General features: G+C 43.2%; 1 protein-coding gene across 1 annotated transcript; it reads right to left on the reverse strand.

Annotated features, from left to right (window-relative positions):
- Positions 1-5270: 5270 nt before the first annotated feature.
- LOC106021814 (zinc finger protein 25-like) lies at positions 5271-21460 on the reverse strand. Its single transcript, XM_040730233.1, has 8 exons — positions 21268-21460; positions 20908-21085; positions 20165-20267; positions 16978-17104; positions 10296-10388; positions 7535-7638; positions 6325-6667; positions 5271-6240 (listed from the first exon to the last, which is right to left on the reverse strand). The coding sequence occupies exons 1-8, from the start codon at positions 21458-21460 to the stop codon at positions 5282-5284; spliced, it is 2100 nt and encodes a 699-aa protein (XP_040586167.1). The 3' UTR covers positions 5271-5281.
- Positions 21461-22594: the final 1134 nt, after the last annotated feature.

Consider the following 22594-nt stretch of genomic DNA (forward strand, 5'->3'; position numbering starts at 1 on the left):
AGATGGCCCATTGCTATGGACTCATTCCCAATCCTCCACGGGAAAAACTGTTGAGCATTTTCCAACAGCGATTGCAGAATTAGCACAAAAGGGAATACAACAATGTCTCTAATACTTTGGGAGGATACCGAGTAAGATCATAATCCCATATACAGCTCAACAAGTTAGGGTCCTTTGTGGGACAGTAGATGAATGGGCCATTCTACGCTGTGGATATTCAGGAGAAATAGATAATCATGATCCAAAGCACCCTTTAATGTCATTTTTTAAGGAACACCCAGTCATTTTTCCTAAGATGACTGCAACTGCTCCTATTCCTGGAGCCGTAAACATTTTCACTGATGGGTCGAAGACAGGCTGCGGGGCTTATATGATAGAACATCAGGATCCAATACAATTTCAGTATCCACCTAGTTCCCCCCCAGATTATTGAGTGTAAAATTGTTCTTGAAGTATTTAGAAATTGCCCGTTTCCCTTTAATCTGATTTTCTGATTCGGCATATGTTGTGAATGCTGTTAGAGCCCTGGAGGTTGCAGGATCTATTAAACCAAACAGTACAGTTTGCAAGCTCCTACAGGAGTTGCAGAGGTTGATTTGGCATCGCGATCAGAAAGTTTTTATACAGCATATTAGGGCTCATACTAACTTGCCAGGACCTATATCAAAAGGCAATGAAGCTGTAGATTTGTGCACTAGAAGAGAATATGCCTTTTTTTCTTCCCCTGCAGAGCAAGCACAGCAATTTCATAAACAATTTCATGTATCTGCAAAAACTTTACAGCAAAGATTTCTGCTATCCCGAGCAGAAGCTAGACAGATAGTATTGAATTGTCAACATTGTGTAACATTCTTGCAAGCCCCTGGTGTGGGAGTTAATCCCAGAGGGTTACTACCCTTGAAGATTTGGCAGATGAATGTCACTCATTTTTCTGGGTTTGGGAATCTTAAATACATTCACGTGTCCGTGGACACATGTTCAGGCATTATTCACACTACGCCTATGAGTGGAGAAAAGGCTTGCAATGTCATTGGGCATTGCCTTGAGGCATTGGCTGCCTGGGGTAAACCACAGCAATTGAAAACAGATAATGGACCGGCCTACACGGCTCAGTATTTCCAATCATTTTGTAAACAGATGGAGATTCAATTAAACCACGGCCTACCCTATAAACCCCAAGGACAAGGAATAGTTGAAAGAGCTCATCGCACATTGAAAGAATGTTTATTAAAACAAAAAGGGGGAATAGGCCATGGTAGAACACCAAAGGAACAAATATCCTTAGCTCTCTTTACCTTAATTTTTTTTAAAATTTGGATGTTCAAGGTCTGTCTGCTGCAGGTAGGCATCAGAATCAGACCCCTGCGGAGAAGGGGTATGTCAAATGGAAAGATGTCATCACAGGACTATGGCATGGACCAGACCCAGTGTTACCATGGGCGAGAGGTGCTGTTTGTGTTTTTTCCCCAGGATCAACAAGATCCAGTGTGGATCCCAGAGAAACTAACGAGGCAGTGCAACAAGCAAGTTGAAGCCTCCGATCATGTTCCTGTTGATGATGATGGCCCTGACATCCCCGCTGATGATTCAGGCCAATGAACAAATTTTGTGGGCCATAGAAAAACGTGGCCAATTCCCTTACCTGTTCATTCTATGTCTAAGGTCTTGCCTGTCTTCTTTTCCACTAGTTGTGAATTAGGTTTGCCCTGCGTGAATTTAGATCCCAGCAAGACTATATATAATGCAACCAATGTTTTTCTTCAAGGAGCCTTATGCTTTTCCCTCATAAATAATTCTAATCCATGCATATGGTTGAAAAATGGCTTGGTTGGCAATTGGCTTGATCCCCTGAGTCAGAATCATATTCCTGTTGCAATTCTCAATGAAGTGTTAAGTCAAGTAAGTGCCGGTGCTTCCTCGGGCTCAGGCAATGGCAATGGAGGTAGTAATGCTATGAACATTACTACCCTACTAATGCTGATGAGGTGCTCCGACCCTCGAACTCACGCTTTGGACTAGGGAATTCCACCACCCGTCAAGTATTACCCTATTGTGCCCCCAATCTAGGGTACCCTCCTCAATGGACGCCCTGCCAAAGCCCAGACCATAAGGCTAGGCAGATCGCGCCAGGGTTTGAGTTTTCCCCTCCTTTAGGCAAATATTATTTCAACCTTGCCAATCAGACTAATCAAAAGACAAGTAAGAAAAATACTTGGCCCTGGTTTCAATGGGTACTATCTAATGAATGGGGAGCCTTCACATCCCTAGAACCTTTTGCTGTTCTTCAAAATTTGTCTGTTCGGCTCCTTAACATCTCTGCTACTAGAGACCCGAAGGGTGTTCTTAAGAATGTTACTATAAATAAAATAATGAACAATTTTACTGTTCCTGCCAGTCCAGTGTGCTTAAAAGCACCATTCTTCTTTTTGCTGGCTAATGTCACCAATGCCACAGGAGACACGGTCTCTTGTAATACATCTGAGGCAGCCTGCATCTCAAGTCAGTGCTGGAATGGTACTTATAATACAGCTGTGGTAATGAGAGTTCCCACATATGTTCCTATCCCAGTCAAAGTAGATACTGGGACTTTCCCAATCTCTCACCTGCTCAGAACAAAAAGGGGTTTTGGGATAACGGCGGCCCTAGTCACAGCAATAGCTGTGTCCACCGCAACGGCGACGACAGCTGCCGTTGCCATGGTTGTGACAACTCAAACTGCTGAGACAGTTAATGAAATTGTGGAGAAGATGGCCTCCACATTGACCACTTTGAAATCTATTGATGGTCACTTGAAAGCTGGCATCTTGACAGTAAATCAAAGAGTGGATCTTCTGCAAGAACAGGTGGATGAGTTGGTAATATTGACCAACTTAGGATGTATTCATTCCCTCTCTTCTTTGTGTATTACCTCCAGGGTGGCTGAGAACTTCACAAAAAATAGTAACCTGAGCTGGTAATTGAGTGAATACCTCCGGGGGAATTGGAGTAAAGAGTTTGAAAACCTGATGGATACCTTGACTACTCAGATTATTTCCCTGAATGCTATGCGCTTGGAGATGTCCACTGTCAAAGCTTAAGTAAGCTTTTAGTTATATTAAGGAATGGGCTGGCATGGGTGTTATGCTTTCCATGACGTTGTTAGCCATTTTTGTCTGCCTGTGGTGACAATCCCCTCAAGCATGGTTATTCATGCTGACAGACAAATAGGTGTCTGTCTCGCCTTTGATGAGTGATACGTATCCGACTCAGTCATGCTCAATGACAGGCATCTACCCTTCTTGCAAAATGAAAGTGTTCCCTTCAACCTAAGACATGAGCCTCTGAGGGCGACATAGAGACTTTATGACGGGTAAGATAGGGACACTGGGGTTGAACATGAGACAGAGATGACTGAAATCTGATAACAGATAGATACGGCTACTCCTCTTATATAAAAACAAAAAGGGGGAAATGTTGGGAGCTGCAGAGTACTGCACCTATAAGATGGCGCCGGTTTCCGCATTCCGCCAGCCGTACAGCGAGTGCTCTCAGTAAGTAAACAACTCCTTATTAGGAGTAAGGCCACGTACCCTTCTAGATCTGCTTGGTGACGACCTATCCTAGCGTGCCACCTATGTGTAGCTGATTGGCTATCGCTGAGTATATTAAGCCCTGACTTCCTGGGGTCAGGGCCACTCCCTGTAAGCAAGTTTTCCCGAATAAACCGTGAGAAGAAGACTCCTCATTGCTGCGTCATTCTTGCTGGTCGAGGGTGGTCGCGACACATGGCAGCTTGATCTGAAGGTCTGTCTTGCTGTCCATCTCTCTTGTGTCTCTTGTCTTATTCATTCCCGGTTCCCATGGGCTCAAACCCGTTGTGCCCTGCTGGTCAGGGCAACTGAAAACTGCAGTGTGGCACACAATATATTTTTTGTTCAAATGGCTTGTATGCAAACACTTATTGCAATGAATCATTGGTCTGGTTCAAGATCTCTGGTTCTGAAGCACCAAAAATCCTGGACTATTTATTGTTAAGACTTGTCTCAGATCCCCTGCTGTTGCCCAAAGTTAGGGTGTCCAGGGCAGGATCCAATAGAGTTCCAGGTCGCTGTACATCTTTCTGCCCTTGGAGAAAGCTCACTCAGTATGATCATCTTGACTGCAGTCCTTGGCAGTCCAGGAGCAAAGGCAGGTCCATGCTGCAGACCAGGTGCCAAGAGGGAACCGAGGACCCACCATACAAGCTGCTCTGTGGTCCTACCAGTGTTGGCACCCACCACCATCTTGAATCAATCTTCATGTATATATATATATATATTAAAAGATTCTGATGAGACTTGGGTGACATTCCTTAAATTTCTAGGTTTTAACATGTATGACTTTTCTTATATACAGAATTCCTTACTCGCGGATGTCACAATCCTTGAATCTATCAGTCTTCTGACTTGCCAGCATGCTCTGTTCTCAAGTGAAGATTAATGGGTCTACTAAGTTTTTCTGTGCTCCTCTGTTGGTGGAAATTTGCTCATGTTGATTGCTCCAAGACCACCACATACAGCCAACCTCAGTTCGGAGGGTGAAGTCCACATTCAGCTGACTAGATGCTGGCTAACTAAGAGGAGAGAGAGGCACACAGGGAAGGAAGAGGCGGGGCCAAGAGGTTGTGTGCTCTTAGATTAAGTAGAAAGGGATGATTGTTTCTCGGTCTCTCTATGGATTTCTCATGTTTATTCCATAATATTTATTCCTGAGTTTTAGTTTTCAATAAATGATAAAAAAAAATCTCAATACTTATTCTCATCCATGTGGCCTCTCATGCTGGGCAGGTAGGACTTGAGAATGAATTTCTTCACTCTACATCTGTAAGGTTTCTTGTCTGTATGAAGGCACTAATGTGCCCTAAGTGATGACTTAGAGAAAGCTAAGCATCGCTCCAAACATTCGCAGGGTTTCTGGTCTGTTTATGTTCTCTGATGCATGAATTACCATGCACTTTACATTACAGAATTTCATCTTTCTCTCGGTTTTTTTTTCCTTTGAGACAGGGTTTCTCTGTAACTTTGGAGCCTGTCACTTTGTAGATCAGGCTAGCCTTGAACTCAGAGATCCACCTGCACTTCCCTCCCCCCAGTTCTGGGATTAAAAGTGTGCACCACCACAGCCCAGCTTCATAGGATTCCTATTCAAATTCATTCTCATTTCCTATTCAGATTCATTCTTGATTGTGACTCTTTCTCATTCTTTCAATTCTCAGGACTTATCTGAGTTGTCCACTGTTACTATAACTTGAAGTAGAAAGCCATTATGCATTCCTCTCCTTTAAAATGCCTGCCACATGTGTGTGTCCCCTTGTGTCCAGTGAGTGGTGACCTGCAGCAGAAGGCGTTTCTACACTTTTTATACTGGAACCATTCTTACCTGTGTGAGTGCCTTGATGTCGAGTGAGGTGTGGCTTGCGGGAGAAAGCTTTCCCACATTCTGTACATTCATAGGGCTTATCACCTGTGTGAGTTCGTCCATGTACAATGAGTTGTGACTTGTAATAGAAACATTTCCCACATTCTGGACACACATATGGGTGCGTATCTGTATGTATTGTCTGATGTAGAGTGAGATGTGATTTGCAATAGAAAACTTTCCCACAGTCTGTACACTCATATGGCTTCTCACCTATATGACTCCTCTGATGAAGAATGAGTGTTGACTTCTGGTAAAATGACTTCCCACATTCCGTACATCCATAGGGCTTCTCACCTGTGTGAGACCTTTGATGCACGGTGAGCTCTGACTTGGAGTAGAAGGCTCTCTCACATTCTGTACATTCAAAGGGCTTCTTCTCATCTGTGTGAATTCTCTGATGTCGAGTTAGGTGTGACTTATGGTAGAAAGATTTCCCACAATCCATGCACTTAAAAGGCTTCTCACCTGTATGCGTTCGCTGATGTACAGTAAGCTGTGATTGGCAGTAGAAGGACTTCTGGCATTTTGTACAATCATAAGGCTTCTCGTTTGTATGAGTTCTCTGATGCAAAGTAAGGTGTGCTAATCGGTAGAAGGCTTTCCCACATTCTGCACATTCATGAGGCTTCCTGCCTGTGTGAATTTTCTGATGTTGAGTGAGGTAAGACTTGAGGGAGAACACTTTCCCACATCTTGTACATTCATAGGGCTTCTCACCTGTGTGAATTATCTGATGTAGAGTAAGTTTTCCCTTAGTGTAGAAGCCTATTCCACATTTTGGACACTCATAGGGCTTCTTACCTCTGTGAATTTTCTGATGTTGAGTGCAGTACGACTTGTGAGAGAAAGCTTTCCCACATTCTGTACACTCATAGGGCCTCTCACTTGTATGAGCTCTGTGATGACTAGGAGGTTCTGAGTTGCAGGAGGAAGACTTTCTGCATTCTGTATGTTCACAAAGCTTCGCATCTGTAGGTGTTTCCTGACACACTGTAACATGTGAGTTCTGGAAGAAAGCTTTCCTGCATTTCTCACACCCACAGTTTATCTCTTCTTTATGAAGTCTCTGATCTTTATCGACAGTTGACTTATAACTGAGAGTTTTCTTACACGTATGAGACTTTTGATTCCCAGTGCACTGTGATTTCTGGAAAAATGTCTTCCCACATGCTTTAGTTTCACAGGATCTTGACCTCTGATGAATCTTCTGTTGCTTCTTTAGCTCTGCCTTCAAATAAAAGAATTGTTATATTTCTTATACCTTCAGAGGTCTTTTTCCTGGCTTATGTCTTGAGGTTCTAAGAAGTATGACTTCCCCCAGTCATATTTATATTTCTCAGACATATGTACTTTGTCATTTATTGGGTTTGCTTTTATATCACAGAATTCCAAATATATTAATAGTGGTTAGTGTCAGCTGGGTGGTGGTGGCGCACATCTTTAATCCCAGCATTTGGGAGGTAGAGGCAGGCGGATCTCTGTGAATTTAAGGCCAGTGTGATATACAGAATGTACTGTTTCTTGATATTTAGCTTCATAAACTATAGAGTAGAGAATAACTCAAGATTTTTCATGCAATTGGCAAACCTTTCTTGCATCCTGCATATCTTCCCCATAACATCAAAGATCTTTAGTATATCTGACCAAGAATATCATTCTAAGCTAATTCAATGTGTCTGATGCATAAACATATTTATGGTAAATTCAGTAAATATTGCAAATGCACTTAAGTGATACTACCCACTATTTTTTGTTGTTGTTTTTGTTTTTTGTTTTTTTGCATGACAGGGTTTCTCTGTGGCTTTGGAGTCTGTCCTGGAACTCGCTCTGTAGACCAGGCTGGCCTCGAACTCACAGAGATCCACCTGCCTCTGCCTCCCGAGTGCTGGAATTAAAGGCGTGCACCACCAAAACCCAGCCACTCTATGCTTTTTATCTGGGTTCTGGAGAACAAACTTAGGTCTTCATGCTCATAAGTCAGTATGCTACCAACTGACCCATCATGCCAGCCTAATCAAATCCTTATGGATAGTAGGTTCCCCTCTTTATGGTGAGGTTTAAATTGCTAAGTGTCCAAGTTGAATGTTTTACTTACAATCTTTTCACTGGATGCCTTGGATTCAGTAGTTTCAACTTGCCACAAATGCACCTTGTGATTTTCCTGGTTGGTCACAGTTGGGGCAGTCAATATAGAAAGACCTGAAATTAGATTATCCATGAATCACACTTTAGTCTTTTGATGCAATTCTAAAATGAAGTGGGCTTTTTTTTATTCATAGAAGTTATAACATAATATTGACTAGTAACGAGTGTAAATATTTTAGTACTTCATGAATTTGTTTAACAAATGAGACTAGCAAACACTATATGCTCAATCATGTCTTTAACTGTCACATTTTCCTCTGGTACAACACAAAGACAAGTTATTTACCTTTCTCTGCTGTGGGTTTCAAGAGTAATTTCATATGCTACATCCTGGTTGCTCCATTTCTCTATGATACTAACTATACATATACTATCATCTGTAGCATTCCTCTTTCATGTGAAATAAAATTTATTTTATTTTTAAGTAGTTATATATAGGATGCAGGCATAAACAAATGTTCTCTCTCCTAAGTAGGAATACATGTTAGGGAAATGATTCCTACATATATGTGTTTAAAAGGTTTACATCACACTAGGTAAAAGCAATAGAATGTTCCATGGGTTTTGTGAGGCAAAGCATCTTCCTCCAAAAGTAAAAGATACCTTCTCCCAAATTCTCTCTTTAATGTATGTTTTAAATAACTCCTCCACCTTCTAAAATAACAGTAAACACCTTCATGAAAATTAAATAGCTGCTGGGCAGTGGTGGCGCACACCTTTAATCACAGCACTCAGGAAGCAGAGGCAGGTGGATCTCTGTGAGTTCAAGGCCAGCCTGGTTTACAGAACTAGATCCAGGATAGCTAGGACTGTTATACAGAAAAATCCTGTCTCAAAAAACAAAACAAATCAATAGTTACTAGCAGTTTATTATTACAGTGTATTTATCTGTGTATAGCTGACAATTTTTCAATGAAAAATTGATACATGCTGGAGACAGGGCCTCATTTGGTAACTCGAGGTGACCTAGAACTTGCTTACAGACCAGACTAGCCACCTGCTTCTGCCTCCCAAGTGCTGGGATTAAAGGGATACACACCACAACACCCTCAAATGAAAACTTTTAAAACCTCACTTAACCACAAAATAATTGTACAACACACTCTCCCATTCTTTCCCATCAACTGGTCCATTACTCTGATTAAATCTACCCAGTTTACTTTCTTGACTTTAGTTCTATATTCAGTGTATGATACAAACTGTATATTTTCTATTTCAATTCTAACTTACTTCATTTAACTCGATAATAAGGTGCACTTCTGGATGATCATGGACAATTATTGATGGCTGAGTAACACACTTTTTATAGACAAACCTCTCTACGTGTGATGATGAGCATACGGGGCAATACTACCATACCATGGCTCTTATGAGTAATTTCTTAGTATACAGAGGCCTACAGGTTTATATACTCTGTCCTTACTATAATTCCACCATGACTATAGACAGGCAAAGGAAACCTACCAAACAAAAAAGTTCCTGAATGGCCGGGCGGTGGTGTCGCACACCTTTAATCCCAGCACTCAGGAGGCAGAGGCAGGTGGATCTCTGTGAGTTTGAGACCAAGCCTGGTCTACCGAGTGAGTTCCAGGAAAGGCTCCAAAACAATACAGAGAAACCCCTTCTCAAAAAAAAAAAAAAAAAGTTCCTGAGTGGACTTTATTAACAGTGTATAAGCTTTTAACTTTTAAAATCTTCGTCATCATTATTAATATGTGAGGTGAGAGTCAATATAGGCATGCATAAAACATGTATATATGTATGTATGATTAAAAACTCAGAGGACAAATTTCCAGAGTTAGTTTTTTTTTTTACCTCATTGGATCAGGTTCTCCTTGTTTCCTCTGTACTGCATACCCCAGTCTATGTAGCCTATGAGTTTCTAGGCAACTCTGTCATAACTTTTTTAGACAAGGTCTCACTATGTAGCTCTGGCTGGCCTGAAACTTGTTATGTACAGGAGACTACCCACAAATTCAGAGTGCTGAGACTAAAATTGTTTAAACTTTAAGAAGAAGGTAGAAAAAGAATGAAGACCTTGTATTGCTGCTTATAGTAAAAGAAATGTGTTGCTTTGAGAATGAAACTCAAAAGTTTCATCTGTGTTATTTTTGGCTTGTCTATGTAGTCCCTTCATGTGTGGGATACTGACATTACCTGAAACATTGCGGCATGTCATTTATAACATTGGCACACAAATGTTGAGGGCACATATATTTGTTTATATCTGCTATCACTTCATAATGAAATAGTTCATACAGTTTCATAACAGACTTTCTTTGGCTTCTTATATGCTTCAACTATTATAGAAAAAAACCAATTTTGATTCCTTTCACATTTAGTTTGCTTCAAATACCATTTTCTATCAGTATAGTCTGTGTTGTCATGAGTGAGTTTGTTTCTAAAAACAAACAGATGCAGGTGTTTCTAAGAATTTAGTTTGCTTGTGTATGCCTTGATTGGAAAGTTGAGATGATTTACATTAAGGGCTATTATTGAATAACATGTATAAATGTCTCTTTTATTCTAGAGGTATTCTGGTTTACCAAGTTAATATTGATCACTTTCTTTATGCTAATGTTTATTCTAGAACTGAGACTTATTCATCAGGAATGGATTTAGATAAAAGTCACTGGAAAAAGCTCAGCATAGCCAATTACTGATGAGTTTTCTTCTTGCTGACCTTTTTTGCTTAGCATGCCTTCACTGACCTGGGAAGCTCCTGTCTGAGGATTCTTCTACATTCCAAGGCCCAAGCCCTTGCTCCAACTTGGAGATCAACTCAGGTTTGTTCATGCAGTGCCCTGAAAGTGTGAAATAATAGACAAATGATACAAGAATGCTGAATCAGGTCTACAAGACAACAAATAGCTCCAATTCATGAATGGCGCTGCGATCAACAATTTTGAAGCTTCTGGTAGAGTTTACTCTCACTTTCTTTGTTGACTGGAATACCATAATCAGAGTCATTCACTGCATGATAAATAACATGAAGTGATGATTTGAAGAAAACAGAAGCAGGACATGTAGAAAATGAAGTAACAAGCCATGAACCACATGGCAGAACTTAGATAAGAAACATGGGTTAATTTCAGTTGTAAGAGCTAGTTAGTAACAATCCTAAGCTATCAACTGAGCATTTATAATTAATATTAAGTCTCTGTGTAGTTATTTGGGAGCTGGCTAGCAGCCTCAGTGAAAAACTCTGCCTACAATGGTGGGTTAAGTTGCCAAAAATGGTAAGTGATCTAGTAAAAAACTTAGTCATTTAAATAGATTTCAGATTACCTTTTTTTCTATCTTAGAGACATATTTATTGTGACACCTTAAAACTATGTAATTCCCTCCCACTTCTGCTGCCTTCGGCTTAATAGTTGCTTACGACTAGCACCAAACACCTGATTACAGATAAATTTATGGCACTTCCATGCTGTAAATCTATAGAATTCTGTGAGTTTCATAACTCTTTAGTTGTACTTACATTTGTTATAAGTATTGATGGGGGAAGTCCTGTGTATAGGTCAATAAAGCACTGCTGGCCAATAGGGAAGTAAGATAGGTGGGACTAGGAGTCCAGGAGGACTCTGGGAAGGAGAAACACAGAGAGTCAAGATGTAACGCCATGGGGTAGGAAGCCCGGAAAGTTTTCCAGTAAGAGAAATACTTAGATTAACAATTATGGGATAAATACTTAAGTCAGAGCTAGCCAGTAAGAAGCAAACAAGGCCAACAGCTTCATAATTAATATAGCCTTCTGTGTGTTTATTTGGGACTGATGTGGCTCTGGAACCAGGCTGGCGGGAAGGTTTCTCTTTACAAGTATGTATATGTGTTTTAGTTTTCCTAACTACAAGCACTCCCAGTTAGAAGTTGTTATTGGTTGTTTTTTTTTCTTTACTCTTTGACCATTTAGGGGGACCACTACCCAGTTCCCAAATAAATACATGGAGGCTTATTCTTATTTATAAGTACCTGGCCTTAGCTTGGCTTAATTCTAGCCAGCTCTTCTTAAATTATCTTGTCTACCTTTTGGCTCTGAGCTTTTATCTTTATCCCACACACCTTTCAAATTACTTACTCCATTCCTTACTGTGTAGCTGGGTGACTGGCCCCTGGAGTCCTCCTTCTCTTGCTTCTAGATATTTTCTCCTCCTATTTATTCTCTCTGCCTGCCAGACCTGACTATTCTTTCTCCTGCTTTGCTATTGGCCATTCAGCTCTTTACTAGACCAATTTTGTATTTTAGACAGGCAAAGTAACACAGCTTCACAGAGTTAAAAAAAAAGTAACATTAAGAATGCAATACATCTTTGCATCATTAAACAAATGTTCCATAGCATGAACAAATATAACACATCTTTGCATAATATTCTACAACCAGAAGTCAGTTTCAATTATTGATAAGCTTTTGTAGTAGATTAAATATATTTTGTGTGTGGGGGGGGGAGAACCAGTCAAAAGCTTTAAAGAAGAACTCAACTGATAAACAGGGGCTGGGGAGTAAAATTATGAAAAACTCCAAAGTGATTGAGAAAGCCAATATTTGGGGTTGGGAAGATGACTTCATTGGTCTGTGCAAGCATGAGGATCTGATTTCAGATACATGGCACTAAGCAAAACAAAACAAAACAAAACAAAACAAAAAGCAGCCAACATTAGTCTGTAATCCCAGCACCCCTATGGAGAGAGGAGATGGAGACAGAATCCCCAGCATGCTCACAGGCCACCTAGACAGATATATGCAGCATAAAAACAAGAGACACCATCTCAAGATGGAAGACACAGACCAAAATCTATGGTTATTCTGTGACCTCTATGTATATACACATGGCATATAATACACCACTTGCTCCCAACTCCCTCCCATTGATTAAAAAGAAGGAAAAAGTTGGGCGGTGGTAGCGTACGCCTTTAATCCCAACACTTGGAAGGAAGAGGCAGGCAAATCTCTGTGAGTTCGAGGCCAGGCTGGACCGACAGCCTCCAAAACAGTACAGAGAAACCCAGTACTCAGGAGGCATAAGCAGGTGTATCTCTGTGTTTGAGGTAGCCTGATCTACAGAGTAAGTTCCAGGATAGCCAGAGCTGTTACACCCTGTCTCAACAAAATAAAATAAAACAACCCCCCCAAAAACATTAACAACAAAAAACAAAAGAAAAAAGAAGAAAAGATTATTTAAAAAGGATCATGAGTGATTCATCCCAGGGATCCCATTATGATAAGCCCTCAGACCTCAGCAAAAACTGACTCCATGATGGAAGTACCATTCAGGCCATAAAATTCAGCACATACACAGCAACAGCCAAAAGTAAACGAAGACCTAACCCATCCAATCCCTAGTTCTGGGAGAGCACCTAACTGTACTACCGCTGCTTTCTGGCTTCTGCAGCTCCACTTCCAGCTAACTGTTCTTGTTAACCCTGAAGTATGTCAACCTAGAACATGTTTTTTGTGCTTAAAAGGCTTGGGCCACACTGGGGTCCTGAATACCCAGTGTGGTTGCCACGCCTGCTAAAAGACTTTCTTTGGTTTAAGCCCATGTCCAACCAGGCTTCTTTGGTGACTACCCAACAACACCACATGTACCATACAGAAATTCACAAGTTTCAATCATCACATTTACACATTGAACAATAAATAACCATATGAATGCCATAATAGATGTATACAGGGCAGTTTTTAAAAATACAGTGGTGGTGGTTAACACTTTTAATCTCAGCACCCAAGAGGCAGGATCTCTGAGTTTAAGGCCAGCCTGATCTACAGAGTGAGTTCCAGGACATCCAGGGCTACACAGAGAAACCCTGTCTGGAAAACACGCAAACAAACAAACAATAATAACCTATCTTCACATAAACCCTTAATGTATTAGATATGACTATTTCCACACAGTAATGATTATACACCACAAAATTTTAGCCTGCAGCAGAAGGAATGGAAAAAGCAGGAAACCATTTCCTTTAAGGTCCTGAGCATGACAAGGTTGTGCTCTTTGACCACTATTGTTCAACACAGCATTGAGGTCTCTCGACATCTATATCCAATAAAGAGACAAAGGCCACCAACCATAGAGGGGGAGCTGAAGAGATGGCTCAGTGGTTAAGAGCACCCACAGCGTGGCTCACACCATCTACAACCCCAGTTCCAGGGATCCAGTGCCTTCTTCTGCCCTCCTCAAATACCAGACATGCACGCAGGCAAAACATACATGTTAAAAATAAGTAAATAAACTCAGGAGGCAGACACAGGTGGATCTCTGTGAGTTCAAGTTTAGTCTGGTCTACACAGCTGCACAGAGAAGCCCTGCCTTAAAACAAGTAAATAAATAAATAAATAAACAAACATAATAATAAATTTAAAGTAGAAAGGAGAACACAAAAAGTGTCTGTATTTAGAGAGCAAATAATGTTACTTATAGAAAAATTAAGGGCTCAAAAGTGAGTGTGTGTGTACAACAAATAACTCACGCTACAAAATACAGTTGTAAAACACCAAAAATCACACCTTCTATGTTCATGAAGAACAGAACATTGTAGAAATTCAGAACTCAACCCCATTGAAAGTGACCCCTGAAAACATTTTAAATTGTTTCTTAGCTGGGAATAGAGGTGCATGCCTTACTCTCAACATTCCAGAATTGAAGGCCGGAGCATATCTCTGAGTTTGAAGCTAGCCTGGTGTACACAGTAAGTTCCAGAACAGCCAGAATGACAAAGTAAGACTCTCAGGGGAAGAAAGAGAGGAGGGAGGGAGAAGGGAGAAGAGAGAGAAAGAGAGAGAGAGAGAGAGAGAGAGAGAGAGAGAGAGAGAGAGAGAGAGAGAGAGAGAGAGAGAGAGGGAGGGAGGGAGGGAGGGGGCCCTTTTAAAAGTTGCAGTGATTTTACTGATTTTATTGTTTATTTATTTGTATTTATCTTTTGCTGTTGTGGAGAATGGATACAGGATCTTAGATATGCAAGAAAGTTGTTTACCACTGGGTAACCCTGGCCTATTTTAAAAATTTCCTAACCAAGAAGTAAAAGGTAATTACAATGAAAGTTAAAACACTAAGAAAAATAAGCTAAGATGACCCATCTTTGAACCAATGGGAAGATTCAGAGCATTAAGATAAGAGAAATGCAAAGAGGCCAGCTTGGGCTACACATTAAGTTTAAAGCCATCCTGAGAATCCATGATATCTTGCTCAGAAAACCAAGAAAAACAAGCAAACATCCCCCCAAAATTGTTTAATAGCATATTATGTAAAGTTACAGATTCGATAAAATCATCTTATTTCCAATGCTAATCTTCAGAGAATAGAAAAAGGTCTCCTAAGCAATCTTAGTGTCTCAAACAATACACATTAAGGACCAAAAAAGCTGGGCGGTGGTGGCGCACGCCTTTAATCCCAGCACTCGGAAGGCAGAGGCAGGTGGATCTCTGTGAGTTTGAGGCCAGCCTGGTCTACAGAGTAAGTTCCAGGACAGCCTCCAAAATATACAGAGTAACCCTGTTTCGGAAAACCAAAAGAAAAAAGGAAGAAGACTCTACCTGTGAAAACAATCTTGCTCAAAACAAACTTAAAGTCCTTGCAATACCAGCCTTCAAAGTGCTTTACAGAGATAGCAACCAAAACGGCAAGGTCCTGGTGGTATAAAGAGGGACAGCTTGAACCTAAAATGTCCTCCAAAGACCAGGTGTTAAAGACTTGCTTGGTCTCCATTTTCTGGAGATGTTAGTAGAGAGAATCCATTGGTAGGAAGTGATGTCATAGGAAACTGCCCTAAAAGGGACTGTCAGCTCTGCTCTACTTCCTGGCTGCAGGATAGGGAGAGCAATTTTTGCAACATTATGTGCTACCACAATGTTCTTCCTCACCCAGGCCAAACTTCTCACCATCTTTACTTTGCCCTTTTACAGGCCCAAGATCTACCACAGTGGGACCCAAGGCGAAGCTTTCCCGTTTCTTAATGCAACCCCACGTTCCTTTCTGAGAAACCCTAGCAGCTAGGCTGCCTTCTCTAAAAAAGCACAAAAAAGGGCAGTCGGGAAAGTTCAAAAGTATCCAGGAAGCAGTCAAATCCCCACGGCAGTCACTGATGGGTCTCTTGCTGATGTTGTGACCAAAAGGAATCAGAAACCAGAAGTCAGGAAAGCTCAGTGATAGTCACTATCAGGGCTGCCAAGGAAGCAAAAAGGGACAAGCTGGCACAAGTTGACAGGAGAACAGCAGCCAACTAAAAGAGTGTGAGCCTGTGAAGGTCTTTGCTCTTCTAGTTAGTGGAAAATGCTAAATAGGTAGTTCAGATTTTTAAATAAAGATGCATTTGCAATTCTAAAATAAATCAACTAAAAGCGAAACTATAAGCAAAAGCAAACCGTTCCTCCTTTTAAAATATATATCCAGTGTTTGATCAGTGCAATGGACCACTAATAATCACCAACTGATTTCCAACAAGTCTTAAGAACTCATATTAACAAGGGATGTTCTCATTTGTAAATTGTGCTAAGAAACAGGGCATCCACAAGCTAAATAAAGAGAGGTAATGGATGCTTCATCGTCACTAGAGAAGTCAACTAAAATGAATCCAAAGTTAAGTATGAAAGTTAAAACCATGAAGTTCCTAGAATACATGGGCAGCATCAGTGTTTTAATACATGTGGAGAATAGGAACAGATGCAAGAATCAACACATGGGACACCAGCAATCTCAAAATCATCTACACAGAAAAGCAAGCAATTAAGAAATCAACTTACAAAATAAGAAAATACTGCTAAACTAGTCATTAATTTCCATAATGCACCAAAAAAAAACAAAACAAAAAGATTCTGAACACCCCAACCCCCAACCATTGGAAGGACCTCTACATTCACAGTGAGTGGATGATTCCCAGAAAAGTCAAAGACGGCGAATACGCAGGCACACAGGCACACGCACGTGCGCACACACACGCACACAGAGACACACACACAGGCACACAGAGACACACACACCGTTATCCAATCTCCAAAGTAAAGATGACAGCAAAGAAGTAGAAATAGAAACAGTGTTTCCTCTGAGTATGGAAAAATGCATGATCAGGATGGAGAAATGATGAGTGGTGGTTCCTGGAATGTGTATGGAAGTGATGAGTAACATGGTCTACAGAACAGCAAGTATAATTGAAAACAATTAAATCACAATAGAAAGACGTAATGCCTGAGCTGATAAACTTACCTCTTACATTCATCTGATCATTATAAATGATGTAACCGTACTGCAAAACCACTGTTCTCAAAAACACATATGCTATTACAATGTGTCTATCAAAATGTATAATGTAGGATTAGTATTAAACAAGCAATGATCCCTATCTTATCAACCTAAAGAAGAAAGCAATTGTTTCTGAGAGTTCTAGAGGAGTCCGACTCACCCAAGGACACCAGGCTGCTGTAGGTCTCCAGCATCACGTCCCTGTAGAGGGCTCTCTGGGCAGCGTCCAGGTCCTGCCACTCCTCCCAGGTGAAGTCCACGGCTATGTCCTCAAATGACAACAGCTCCTGTAATGACACACTTCTCTTCAACCCAAGTCTTCAGCTTTTGGAACAGAAAGTGGGAATTCATTCTGTTCTGTGTGTGGGTCTCATAGTAGATGACATTTGATTTGTTTAATGGGAGAAAGAAAAATCAATAAAAAAAAATCTGTTAATGTAAAGATTTCAGAAAACATGCATAGAGCTTCCCTGAGGATTACAACACAGAAAGCTTCCCCAAATGAATTCTCCAAGTCCTCTTAAATCTTCCTCTTCCTGGAAGGAGTTGGCCCAGGTACCAAGGACTTCAGTTTATTCAATACAGAAAACCTAAAGCTCTGGAAATAAAGGCATCTGGCCATGAGTAACTTTCCCTGGATCTAAGAACAAATGAGCACTTAACTACTTGCATGGTAAAGTAGTTAAGAGGGAAAAAAGACCTAGAACTCTATCCACAGACGCCAGTGGCCTTTGACAGCTTGAATTTTAATGAACTCACATCAGATACTGAATGCATCAAATAGCAGGATGCCTGCATTCGAAATGTAACTATAAAACGAGGTTGAAATAAGAAGACAAAGTACAAGTGCTGAGAGGAAATGGACATGCCAAAGAGGGAATCCCTGTACTGTTAATATGAAAATTAGTAGAAACCATTTTATAAATTGACATTGCAGTTCTTTAAAACCTTAAACACCAATCTACCAAAGGACCCAGCAGTCACTACTGCTGGGATGTATCCAAAGGAGCAGAAATCTACAAGGGTAACACCAACTGGAAAACTAAGTAATAGCGGAGAGACTACATTAATAGCCCCTACCTGATGATAAGGTTGATGACTTCCTTATATGACATCCTAGAACCTTCATCCAGTGACTGATGGAAGCAGAGACAGATACTCACAGCTAAACACTGAACTGACCCGCAGGAACCCAGTGACAGAGATGGAGGAGTGATGAGCAAAGGGGTCAAGACCTTGCTGGTGAGACCCACAAAGACAGCTGACTGGACAAGGAGGAGCTCTTGAACCCCAGGCTGATGGCTAAGAAGCCAACAGGGGACTGATCCAAACTCCATAAATGGCGTATCAGTGAGGAGGCCTCAGAAATCTCTGGGGCCTTGGGTAGTAGATTAGTGTTCACCATGGCATACAAATGAACTTTAGGAGCCCATTTCACATGGAGGGATGCTCTTTTAGCCTGGACACATGGGGAAGGGCCTAGGTCCTGCCCTGGATGAAATGACAGACTCTGGAGATCCCCCCAAGGAGGACCTCACCCTCTTTGGGGAAAGATGTGGGGATTGGGCTGGGAGTGGGGGGTGGGGCTGGAAGGGAGAAGTGGGGAGCTGGGATTGACATTTGAAGCATGCATGTTTCTAATTTAAATAAAAAAAGAAAAAAACTGGCTTAATAGGCTGGGGGTTGGTGGCACAGGCCTTTAATCCCAGCACTCGGGAGGCAGAGGCAGGCAGATAGATCTCTGTGAGTTTGAGACCAGCCTGGTCTACCAAGCGAGTTCCAGGACAGGCTCCGAAACAATACAGAGAAACCCTGTCTCGAAAAACCAAAAAACAAACAAACAAACAAAAAAAACCTGACTAAATGGATGATGATTAGAAGACCAAGGTCATGTCAGCAACATAAGCTGTGGTACACAAGAACCGGTCTCAAAAAACAAAAACAAAACTTTTAGCTGGGTGTGTGGTCCAAGCTTTTAGTCCCAGCACGGGGATGCAGAAGAAGAAGCAGGTCAGTTCTGTGCGTTTGAGGCTAGCCCACTCTACAAGAGTACTAGGCTCACCAGGGCTATACAGACGCAGCTGCCAAACAAAGGAAAAGATTTCACATCCATGTTCACTGTGACACAGTGCAAACATGGGAAATGGGAGTGCTCCTCAGATGGGGCACAGAAGGACATTCTTCCCAGCTGTTCCTCTGAGAGGCTGCAACCCCACCTCAGGCTGCTTTACAGACCAGGAGGTTTTCACTAGCACCCCAAGAGAGCAGAGTGTGCACACACCACCCTGTGTGATTTATAAGGAAACTCCAGCCAAAGGCACACTGATCTGTGAGTCTAGAGGAGAGAGAGAGAGCAAAGACACAAACACAGCTTTCAGGTGGTCAAGTAAATCTTCTCATGTGAAATGTTTACAAGTGGATTTTAATTCTTTTTATTGTTTTGTTTTGTTTGCTTGTTTCTAGAGACAGGGTTTCTCTGTGGCTTTGGAGGCTGTCCTGGAACTCGCTCTTGTAGACCAGGCTGGTCTCAAACTCACAGAGATCCTCCTGTCTCTGCCTCCCGAGTGCTGGAATTAAAGATGTGACCCACCACTGCCGGGCTTAGATTTTAATCCTTAAAAATACTATTGCTCCAGGACTCAGAGAGAAATGACAAAATACAGTCTGTTTTAATACATCATGATGAATAGAGAGCTGATCAGGCTGTAGGATGGAGAAGATGACATACAGGGATGCTTGCATGGAGGTTAAATTTTGGCATTCATCAGGGTGCTGGGAGTGAAACCCTACTCCCCATGCTTCTGGAAGGCTTGGGGTAAGGAGATGGCCTGTAGGGAAGAATTGACAGAGGAGAGAGAAGGCCGTCTTGATCCCACAGTCTCCATTCCAGCCAGGCACTGGTAAGAGGTTGCTACTCCTCAGCAGAGACCGCTGTAGGAATGGAGACCGATACAGGCTGGGCCTAACTCCTGACTTCCTTTCTCTTCCTTCCTTCCTTCAGGTCCTCACTGGGTCCCAAAGCCCAAGCTCCACCTTCTCGTGTGTCTCCTACTCCAATCAGTTTGCTTTGGTTTTTTTGTTTTGTTTCTGTTGAGAACTCGACACAGGGGAAGCAAAGGTCATGGATTTTGCAACTGAAAGGAGTTTCACAATGAGCCAGCATGAAGTCTTAGGGGCAGACACACACAAATGACTCGAAATGGCTCAGTGGGTCTAGTCAAAGTCATCCAGTAAAAGAGGTGGGAATCAGGATTGCAATCTGTAGCAGCCTCACTGAAGTGACCAGGGCTGCTCCCCTCCCCGTTTTAGCAGCCATGACAGGCTAACATGTGCTTGCATGGCCTTACCGCTCCTGTTCTGGTCACTAGGAGGTCAGATGGCCCCTGGGTGTGCTTTACGAACAAGTGCACAACTGTGTTGTACAGAGCATAGCAACCGCCCTGGGAGGGCCTATTGGCCATAATAACCAGTTGACCAATCAACACAGGGCAGGTCGTTGGACACCACCAATCCTGTGACTGTTTCATACCCCTGGACACTCCGCTTACGCTGTCCTTTAAGATCCCCACCTCACGGGTTCTCGGGGTCTTTCTCGGCCATTCATCTTGGTGAATGGATAAAGGGCCTCAGCTAATGGGGTTAGCTCGAGTAAGACTCTTCGCTTTTGCATCGAAAAGGGCCTCTTGTTTTTTGGGTGGGGGTACAGAATTTTGGGCACTGCCCTTGTGAGGAAGAGACTGTTAGAGACCCAGAAAAGTCTAGGTAAGACGGCCTACTGACCATAGAGACAAACGGTAGGATTCAGATCGGCACACAGAAATCCAGAGATGCAGGGACGCAAGCCCTGACTGAGTCTACCAGGCCCAAGCTGAGGGGGCGTGTAACCGCCTGGGCTGCCGAGCTGGTCCTGAGGCAGGAGAGGCTGGTAAAAGTCTGCAGGGCGCCTGGCGAAGCCAACCTCCAGAGGCCTGCCACTGCGTGCCCTCCTCCCCAGGCATGGCCACCAGAGCTCGGCGGTGCTCGCAGCGGGCCGGCTGTGTGGGTCCCAGCGCCCCAGCGGCACAGGGGCTCTGCTGCCTCCTGAACCTACCCAGCCGCAGCCATGCACAGGCGGGCAGCCCCCGTGGCGGGCCCAGGCCGGAGGCATTTACCCCCGACGGCCAGCAGATAGCCCACGACACCGGCAGATGGGGCCTCGGGAGCCTGGGCGACAGAATCGCGCCCCAGGGACAGATGGGAGGTCGTCTGGGCATCCAAAACCCTGGAGTCTTGGGAGTGGGGTGGCGGGGGCAGAGATGAGAAGCTGCGGGTCGTGGTTAACGGAGAGCCGAGGGGCTTCGGGCCAGGGCTGCGCAGAGGCCCCGCGCAGGGACCAGGGGGGCGACGGGGAGCCCGCCCAGCCCTCGTCCCGCACCTCGGGCGGGCCTGGGGCTACCTGCCACAGACTCACCATTTCCAGATCCCGGGACACCCAGCGTCCTCGCTGCGGTTCCGAAGGGTGGCACGCACCACGCGGAGCCTCCAGGACTACTGCGCAGGCGCGGAACACCGGACTGCGACGGCGACCAGGTGACGGGAGAGACCCCGGCTTCGAGGGCCTGAAAGCCCGCCCCTCCGCTCGGCCTGGGCGTCTGATTGGACATCCGTCGCCACGGGGGCGGACTCAGGGGCAGGGCTTCCGTCCCACCTTCTCAGACCCCAAGCGATGGCGGAAGTCGCCGCCCTAGGTAAATTTGCAGACTGACAAGTTCGGCTGGGCTTCGTGCGGAGGAACCAGCCCCTGAAGTGTTTACACTGAACCTTCTACTTAAGGTCTATAAATGGAAATAGTATTATGACTTTTTTTTAGCCCCCCCCCACCGCACCCCGAATAGGGTCTTTCTACATAGCCTTGGCTGTCCTGGGACTTGCTCCTTAGACCAGGCTGGCCATGAACTCACAGAGATCCGCCTGCCTCTGCCTCCCGAGTGCTGGGGTCAGGGGCGTGCGCCACTGTTAATCCCACAGATCCTTTCAAACAAAGGCATGGTTGTCGGTTCCTGAAACAGGCAGTGCAGAATCATTTGTAGTTAGGATTCTAGGTAGGGTATAGTCCCGTCTTTGAGAAACAGATCTGATCATTGTAGTGCCCTCTAGGATAGGACCCCAAGGCTTCAAGGAGATTAACGATACCAAATGCAGGTATAAGGTTTGTTTATTTCCAGAAAACCAGCTAGCCAGGGCTCAACTCTGTCCGGAGAGTTGAAGGCAGGAGCTGCAAATGCAAGGCTCCCCCCAACCCCCCACCCCATACAGGGTTTCTCTGTGGCAAGGCATTTTAAAGAGAAAAGAAGGGGAGGGAGAGTCCCAAGACTGTTAAGTATCAGTCCGCAGGGTTCCATGATTACAGAGATTACTTATCATAGCAAGTTTCTATACAAGGTTATCATGGCATGAAGGGCCTTGAGAAGACAATAACTGCCATTTGGTTAGGTAGAATTAATTGGCACATCTGTGGTCTGGGATTCTATGGCCAGAGCACATCCTGCGATTGTGGGCTAGGGACTAGTTTTACGACCTATAGGGCAAGAGGCTGTCTGGTTCCCAGTTTTCTCAGGGGGTAAGGGAGTAGCTGCAAATGCTGTTGCAGCTGCTCGTGGGTCTGAGGTTCTGATCACATAACCCCTTCACTGAGTTAGGGACTTTCATTTTTCTTATTACGTTTTATCAATCATAAACAAGAATGAACCAAGTTAGTCCTTAAAACAAGATGGCTTCCAAGCCTAAGATGGAGACAT

This window comes from Mesocricetus auratus, unplaced genomic scaffold (assembly GCF_017639785.1).
Source record: "Mesocricetus auratus isolate SY011 unplaced genomic scaffold, BCM_Maur_2.0 Super-Scaffold_100022, whole genome shotgun sequence".
NCBI lineage: Eukaryota > Metazoa > Chordata > Mammalia > Rodentia > Cricetidae > Mesocricetus > Mesocricetus auratus.

Bases quoted from the DNA above. Each gene is read 5' to 3' on its own strand.
- LOC106021814 (XM_040730233.1), bottom strand. From the start codon at position 21,460: ATGTCCAATCAGACGCCCAGGCCGAGCGGAGGGGCGGGCTTTCAGGCC. The intron at 20,268-20,907 runs GTAGGTTCAGGA...TATGGCCAATAG, and splicing joins CTGTGCATGGCTGCGGCTGG to GCCCTCCCAGGGCGGTTGCT. The intron at 7,639-10,295 runs GTCAGTGAAGGC...ATCTAATTTCAG, and splicing joins CTCAGACAGGAGCTTCCCAG to GTCTTTCTATATTGACTGCC.